General features: G+C 65.3%; 2 protein-coding genes across 3 annotated transcripts in view; one reads left to right on the forward strand and one right to left on the reverse strand.

Moving 5' to 3' along the window:
• The window catches only part of NAV1 (neuron navigator 1), a 46853-nt gene extending 45754 nt beyond the window's left edge, over positions 1 to 1099 (reverse strand). The window contains exon 1 of the mRNA XM_090124777.1: positions 1009 to 1099. The gene's annotated coding sequence lies outside the window, so the exon portion shown is untranslated. The remainder of the gene's footprint in view (positions 1 to 1008) is intronic.
• A 191-nt stretch (positions 1100 to 1290) lies between these two features.
• On the forward strand, positions 1291 to 6383 carry RNPEP (arginyl aminopeptidase). 2 transcript variants are annotated; one of them, XM_031608515.2, is made up of 11 exons: positions 1291 to 1712; positions 2030 to 2170; positions 2833 to 2981; positions 3449 to 3565; positions 3669 to 3904; positions 4212 to 4325; positions 4490 to 4602; positions 4723 to 4831; positions 5161 to 5385; positions 5890 to 6032; positions 6133 to 6383. In XM_031608515.2, exons 1-11 carry the CDS (start codon positions 1317 to 1319, stop codon positions 6292 to 6294), a joined length of 1905 nt encoding a protein of 634 aa, XP_031464375.2. In that variant the 5' UTR covers positions 1291 to 1316; the 3' UTR covers positions 6295 to 6383. The 2 variants fall into 2 exon arrangements, with proteins under 2 accessions (XP_031464375.2, XP_031464374.2); XM_031608514.2 differs by lacking the exon at positions 2030 to 2170 and adding an exon at positions 2208 to 2348.
• Positions 6384 to 7437: the final 1054 nt, after the last annotated feature.

The raw sequence follows: 7437 nt of genomic DNA on the forward strand, positions 1-7437 counted from the left end.
TTTGGGGTGCGGCCCCAACAAAAGTCACCCATCCCCAACCCCCAGCCTGCCCCCACCCCCGCAGCAGCCCGCACAGTGCCGGGGGCAGCCCGGAGCCGCCCTACGCCTCCCAAGCACGACAATGCCGTGTCGGATGGGGAGCGATGCCCACAAAGCACAGAGGTAAACTGAGGCAGGGACAAGGAGGGCGGTGAGCCCGGAGCTGCGTCTCTCCCGGGACATCCCAGTCGCCGGGAACCGGGACAAACAATGGGGACAGCAGGCGGAATCCCGCCCCGCTGCTGGCAATGTGTGCCCACGTCCCACGCCGCTGCCCAGCGGAGCCCCCCCGCAGCCGCAGCGGCACACCCAGCCTGGCGCGGGCTGCTGGCTTCCCTCCCGCCTGGATTTTTCCGAGGTGAGACCCAGGAGATCGGCGGCACCGCTGCACGCCCGCCTGGGCTCTGCGCTGCTCAGCCCGGCACGGGAGCGCGTTCCGGAGGCGTGAAGCCGCACACACGGGTCCCCCCCAAAACTCCCCCGGGCTCCCCGGTGCCGAGCGGTCCGCGCAGAGCCCCGCGGGGATCCCGGAGCCACCGACCGCAGCGCGAATGGGGACGGCTGGGCCCGACCCGGCACCACCATGAGGTCCCCCCCGCGCTCCCCACCGTCCCCAGCCCAGCGGGACGCGGCCGGGAGCAGCGGCCGTCACCGCGCTGTCCGTCACCACGAAGCTCTGCGGGGCACCTTCCCGAGTGCGGGTCGGGCGTGAGAACCCCGAGCTGCTCACCCCGCTACGGCGTCCCACCGCGGGCAGCTCCGGGCCTCAGTTTCCCCATCGCTTCCCGCAGCCCACGGGCAGGAGATCCCCGAGATGGGGCCGGGGGGCACCGCGCTGCCCCATCCCTGCCACCTTTCCTGCAGCACCGTCCCGGTCGCGCTGTCCACGCTGCGGGACGCGCGTGGTGACACACGGGGAGGCAGCCCCGAGTTCCCAGCGGGATGTTCCGCCCCCCCCGCCCCGCTCACCTCCGCTCCGCTCAGCACCGCGGCCGCATCCCGGCACCGCCGCTTCCACAATGGCAGCGGCGAATTGAAGCGGGCGCCGGGCTCCGGCGAGCGGGGCGGAGTCCCACAGCGGCCCGGCCCCCCCCCCGCACCCCTCCTGCCCGCCCCCCGCAGCGCCGAAGTGCCGCGAACGCGCGTGGAGCGAGAAAAGGGGGGGGGGGGTGGAAAATCCCACGGGACCCCCGGCGCGCCCCGCCCCGCGGACACCCGCAATCCCCGCCCCCGCCCCGCCCCCCCCGGGCGGTCCCCGCGGGCGGCTCCGACCGGCAATGGCGGCGCTGGGGGCGGCCCGGGACGCGGCCACGGCCACGGGTGGCGGCGCGGCGCCGTTCGCGTTGCGGCATCTGCACTTATCGCTGCGCGTGGGCTTCGCGGCCGCGGGTGCGGGGCGGCTGCGCGGGGCCGCGCGGTTGGAGCTGCGCTGCGTGCGCGCCGGGAGCGGGGAGCTGGTGTTGGACGCGCACCCCGCGCTGTCCGTGCTCGGAGCGCGGCTGCTGCCGCCCGGCGGGGCCGGGGAAGGGGAAGGGGAAGGGCGGGAGCTGCGCTTCGAGAGCCGCCCGTTCGCCAGCTATGGCACCGCGCTGCACCTCGCGCTGCCCGAAGAGCCGCGGCCCGGGGAGCTGCTGGTCGTGCGCATCGACTACGAGACGGGAGAGGGGCCCGGGGTGAGCGGCGGGACGCGGGGACACCGGGATACGTGGAGCCGGGGACGTGGGGAGGTGGGGACGCCGGGACGTGAGGACGCCTGGAAGTGGGGACTTGTGGACGCCAGGAGGACGTGGGGCGGCGGGGACCCCGCGCCATCTTTCACCTGGGTCACACGCCATCCAAAGTCCGCGCAGCCCGCTGTCGGAGGCGCCGTGCCTGGGCTGGGCTCACCCCGGGCTGCTCGCAGCTCCACATCCCTCTGGCAGAGGGGACCGAGCTGCGGGACAGCAATGGAACCCTCACCTCACCGCCTGTTGTTCCGCCTGTGCCGCAGGTGTCCTGGCTGGACTCCTCCCAAACGGCCCAGAAGGAGAAACCTTTCCTCTATACCTCTGGCTTCCCTGTGCTCAACAGATCCTTCTTCCCCGGCTTCCACACCCCTGCCATGAAGAGCACCTACACGGCACAGCTCCAGGTAACGCCGCTCACTGCGCTCTCTTGTCTCTCGCCAGGTGTGCTGGCTCAGCCCCGAGCAGACCGCGGGGAAGCAGAAGCCCTATATGTACACTCAAGGCCAGGCCGTCCTGAATAGATCCTTTTTCCCTGGCTTTGACACTCCAGCAGTTAAATGCACATATTCAGCCACAGTGCAGGTAAGCGGCACCGCAGGAGGGACGCGGGGTGCAAACCCCAGAACCTTCCCGGAGCTTTTGTAGGGGGCAGCTCTCGGCAGCTCTGCTCTGAAAGTGCTGGGGAGGAGGAGCAGAAGGCTGCCATCCTCACAGGGCGCCCTCAAAGCTGGAGCAGAGCTCCCAAAAGGTGAAACCCCACGGATCGGTGTCGGGGGGGGTGGGGCTTCCCTGGGTTTGACAGTGAACCTGGAGGATGGTTGTGTAAGGACGGGGAGGAGCGGTGGTTCTGCAGGGTTGGCATCTCCTGCCCACCCAGTGCCCTGCTGTGCCCAGGTACTGTGATGTGCTCTGAGAGAGCCTTGGTCAGGTGTCCCCAGTGTGGGAGGGACGACTGCGAGCAGCCCGGGCTCAGCTCAGGGGACTCACTGCAGTGTCCCCATCCAGGTTGGCTGAGACCCTGCTCTGTGCCACACGGACCTGATGGGTGTTTTGGTGACGTTTGCAGGTCCCCGAGGGTTTCATGGCCGTGATGAGCGCCACAACCTGGGAGAAGCAGAAAGATAATACCTTTGTCTTCAAGATGGAGCACCCCATCCCTTCGTACCTGATTGCCCTGGCTGTGGGGGACATTGTGTCTGCTGAGGTTGGCCCGAGGTGAGTGCCCACAGATGGGACCCAATGTTAAGGCACGGCTGTGAGCTGCCACTCTGCTGGGGGTCTCTGCTTGTTTCTGCCCCACGCACGTCCCCAAGGGTCCCTTCCCCCCACTGGCTGCTGGTACAGCAACCACACGAAAGCCCTTTGGCACTCAGATTGGGAAGGAGGCTGCAGCAGTTGGACTCTCCTTAGCTTTATTGCCAGGCTTTCATGTCGCAGCACAAACACGTGCGGCCGCTGCCTGGTGAAGCAATAGGGTGAAAGTCTCCTGGTGGTGAAACCTTCCTCTTCTCTGCTCTGGGCCGAGCACACGAGCTGCAGGATTTCTGTTCCCTGTGTGACTCCTGCCCAACAGGGGCTGTCCCCATCACGCTGTCACTGTGCTGCTCCACAAGGCCATGTGTCACAGCCATGTGTCACAGCCAACACCCCACACTTGGGCTGAGCTCTCCTGGTCTCTGCAGGAGCCGAGTCTGGGCCGAGCCCTGCCTGATCGAGGCTGCCAAGAAGGAGTACGATGGGGTGATCGAGGAGTTCCTGGCCGTGGGCGAGAAGCTCTTTGGGCCCTATGTTTGGGGCAGGTAGGACGAGTCCCATTCCTTGGGGCTGGGAAGGGAGTGCCTGCAGCCCCGGGCCACGGCTGCAGAAGAGGTGGGTCTGTCCCGAGCTGCTGCCCCTCCCCAGGTACGACGTGCTGTTCATGCCGCCCTCCTTCCCCTTCGGTGGGATGGAGAACCCCTGCATCACCTTCGTCACGCCCTGCCTGCTGGCCGGGGATCGCTCCCTGGTGGACGTCATCATCCACGAGATCTCCCACAGCTGGTTTGGCAACCTGGTCACCAACGCCACCTGGGGCGAGTTCTGGCTGAACGAGGGCTTCACCATGTATGCCCAGAGGCGCATTTCCACCGAGGTCTATGGTGCGTGGCCGGATGCGGGGCTCTGCGGTCCCCATTCACAGCCAGCCTCATCCGAGGTGCAGATGGAGCTGCCACGTCCATTTCCGAGCCCTGCTGCAGCACTGCCCCCCGCACCGTTCCTTTGCCCTCCCGGCTCCTGGCAGCGCGTGCTCTCACCAACCCACTGCTGTGCCTCTCACCCTTCACCCACACCCCATCATCCAGCTATGGGGCAAAATGACAGTGCTCCCCCTCGCAGCAGCACGCGTTGTGCTTTCCTTACCCCACGTGTGGGTCAGGGGCTCCAAACATTCCTCCTCCATGCCAGGTTCAGCCTACACCTGCCTGGAGGCTGCGACGGGCCGGGCCCTGCTGCGCCAGCACATGGACACCACTGGGGAGGAGCACCCACTGAACAAACTGCGGGTGGTGATTGAGCCAGGTCTGGGGGGCCGGGCTGCTGGGATCTGGGCTGCTGGGGGGCTGGGCTGCTTTGTGATGGGGAGCTGCATGGCACAGTGGTGGCAGTGATGAATCTGAGCACAGCACTCGCTTTGCAGGACAAGGGATGATTTCCTTTGTGCTGTCTCCTTTCTGCCCTGCTAGGTGTCAACCCGGACGACACGTACAACGAGACTCCCTATGAGAAGGGATTCTGCTTCGTCAGCTACCTGGCACACCTGGTGGGGGACCAGGGCAAGTTTGACACCTTCCTGCAGGTCAGAGCAGCGCTGTGCTGGGGGTGGGGGTGCAGGGGGGCTGTGTGTGGCAGCAGGCAGTGGGGATGTGACCAGGAGGCAGTGATTGCATGGCACGGCCCACCCTGTCCATCCCCACAGGCCTACGTGGAGAAGTTCAAGTTCCAGAGCATCACTGCAGACGATGCCCTCAATTTCTTCCTGGAGTTCTTCCCCGACCTGAAGAAGCAAGGCGTGGAGTCTCGCCCAGGTCAGCGCAGGGTGCAGCACCTCGGGGGCTCACAGCCATCTTCCATTCAAACACAGCGAGCTGCTGGGCTTCCCAGCACAGGGAGAGCTTGGCTTCATGGCTCCCAGCTCCTGGGCTTCCATCCTGGCACTGGTCTTACTGCAGACCCGTCTGTGTGCTGGAGTTGGGCTCGGCTCTGCTCAGCGCTCCCAGCAGGAGCTTCTTGTGTCTGGCTGCAAACCCAGCCCTGGGCAGCAGCTGGGACTGTCCTGGGAGGAAGTGTGGGACACCAGGAGCCCCACATGTGGGCTTGGAGTCCCCCCAGCGCTCCTCCCCACGCCTCTCTGCAGGTCTGGAGTTCGATCGCTGGCTCAACACGCCAGGCTGGCCGCCCTTCCTGCCCGACCTGTCCCCGGGGCAGCAGCTGATGAAGCCGGCGGACGAACTGGCAGAGCTGTGGGCATCTGATGGCCTGAACATGGAGAAGATCGAAGCCGTGGACATCTCAGCCTGGAGGACGTACCAGCTGGTCTACTTCCTGGATCGGATCCTGCAGAAGTCGCCCCTGCCTGATGGTGAGGCCAAGGCCACCTCCAGGGCTTTGATGAGCCGCAGCCATTGTGGGTGGGAAGGACAGCTGAGACCCCCGCAGTGCCACCTCACTGCCACCACCCTGCAGTGCCACTGCTGTCCTCACTGCCACCACCCTGCAGTGCCACTGCCGTCCTCACTGCCGCCGCCCCGCAGTTCTGAGCGCGGTGCCCCCCCTGCTCCCATTTCCCACCCCAACCCTGCACAGTGTGAGGCCATCACCTTTCATCCCATTGCTGTTACTGGGAGCAGAGCCTGACTGCCCCCCTCCCCTCCAAACCTCCTCCAGGAGCTGCAGGGAGTGGCAAGGTCTCCCCTGAGCCCATCTGCTGCACTGACCCACCCTGGGTCCCCTCCCCCTGCAGACCCCCGCAGCTCCGTTGCCCCTCTCTGCACAGCTCCAGTGCTCAGTGTCCTTGTTGCCCTTAGGGGGTGGGGGGTTTTGCCTCGTGGTCCCATGGGACGGAGGCGATGGCTCTCTCTCCCAGGCAACGTGGAGAGGCTGAGCGCGATGTACCCGAAGATCTCCAAGGCCCAGAACGCGGAGCTGCGGCTGCGCTGGTGCCAAATTGTCCTCAGGAACAACCACGAGCCTGAGTACGGCAAGGTGAAGGCGTTCCTGCACAGCCAGGTTTGTGCTGGGGACGGCCGGCAGCCGGGGGGCATTCCTGCACCTCCTGCCCCGTGCTGGGAGTGCAGGGCTGCGCCCCAAGCGCCGCTGTGCCCGGCAGGGGAAGCAGAAGTACACGCTGCCGCTGTACCGCGCCATGTGGGGCGGCTCGGAGGCTGCCCGAGCGCTGGCCATGGAGACCTTCTCAGCCACAGCCCCCCAGCTGCACGTCAACGTCCGCAACTACGTCAAGAAGATCCTGGGCTTGGAGGGGAGCGACTGACTGCGCCCGCAGCCCCATCCCTGCCCTCCTTCTGCAGGCTGCTGAGCTCTCACTGCACGTTTCCTTATTAAACGCGGCTGTTTTTACCACTCTGTGCTCCTGCTCTTCTCAGCGAGCTTCAGCGTGAAGCCCCGGTACTCCTGGGGCCTGGTGATGCCTGCACCACACTGGGGAGGGAGAGGCAATGCCGGGCTCACAGCTCCGACCTGCACCCACCTGGGGCTGGATGTGCCCTGCAGGACCCCCAGCACAGCAGGGATGGGTGCTGGAGCACTGGGACGGGTCCTGGCTGCATCCCCCTCAGGCACTGCAAAGGATGACGTGGGGATCCTTTCCCTGCAGGGCTCGGGGGGGGGCACAGCTGAACCCTGAGTCTGCATGGCTTTGTCCACCTGCATTTCACCACGGCCGGGGCTCTGTTTGAGGCTGGGGAGGGCACACTGTGCCTGAGTGGGACAGGGCCGTTCAGCAGTGATGCCCCACAGACGCAGGGCTCAGGGATGGAGCAGCAGCAGAACAGCTCCTAAGCCTGGTGCTTAATGCAGGGAACGGCTGGAAGACATTTCTGAGCAGCGATGTAATGGAAGTGGGGCTCCGTCCCATCCGCAGCCTAATGGGCTTTTAGAGAGAAGCGTTCCATCAGGAGGAAAACCTGCTCTGGTGAGCAGCCAGGCACTAACAGCAAACTGCACAGCGAGGAGCAGCAAACACACACTGACACAAACAGGAGCCACGTGCCCAACTGGAACCAACTGGTGCGTTTTGCTGGGATAAATCCCACGGAGGATGGAGAAGGATGCAAGTCAAACATGCCCAGAGGGCTACAAAGAGCCAGCATGGCCTACATACAGGGGAGGCGAGGGAGAGGACAAGAGGCAAAGCAGGCAGCCATGCTGTTAATTGGTCCTCATCAAGGGCAAGGAAAAGAACAAGTTCCCCAGTGCCAAAATCCAGCACAAAGCTGCCCATGTTGGCACCACAACCCCGGGCCCAGGACTGAGCCAAAGCCACCTCTGACACCGACAGCTGCACGCCCAGCACCAAGTGTGCAGAGACCACATGTGTCATCACTGATGTGCTCAGGAATACATTCCAAATTCCAAACAGTTACAGGAAACAGTCAATCGGGCTGTTACTGCATGG

Source organism: Phasianus colchicus, chromosome 25 (genome assembly GCF_987193195.1).
Source record: "Phasianus colchicus chromosome 25, bPhaCol1.hap1.1, whole genome shotgun sequence".
Taxonomy (NCBI): Eukaryota; Metazoa; Chordata; class Aves; order Galliformes; family Phasianidae; genus Phasianus; species Phasianus colchicus.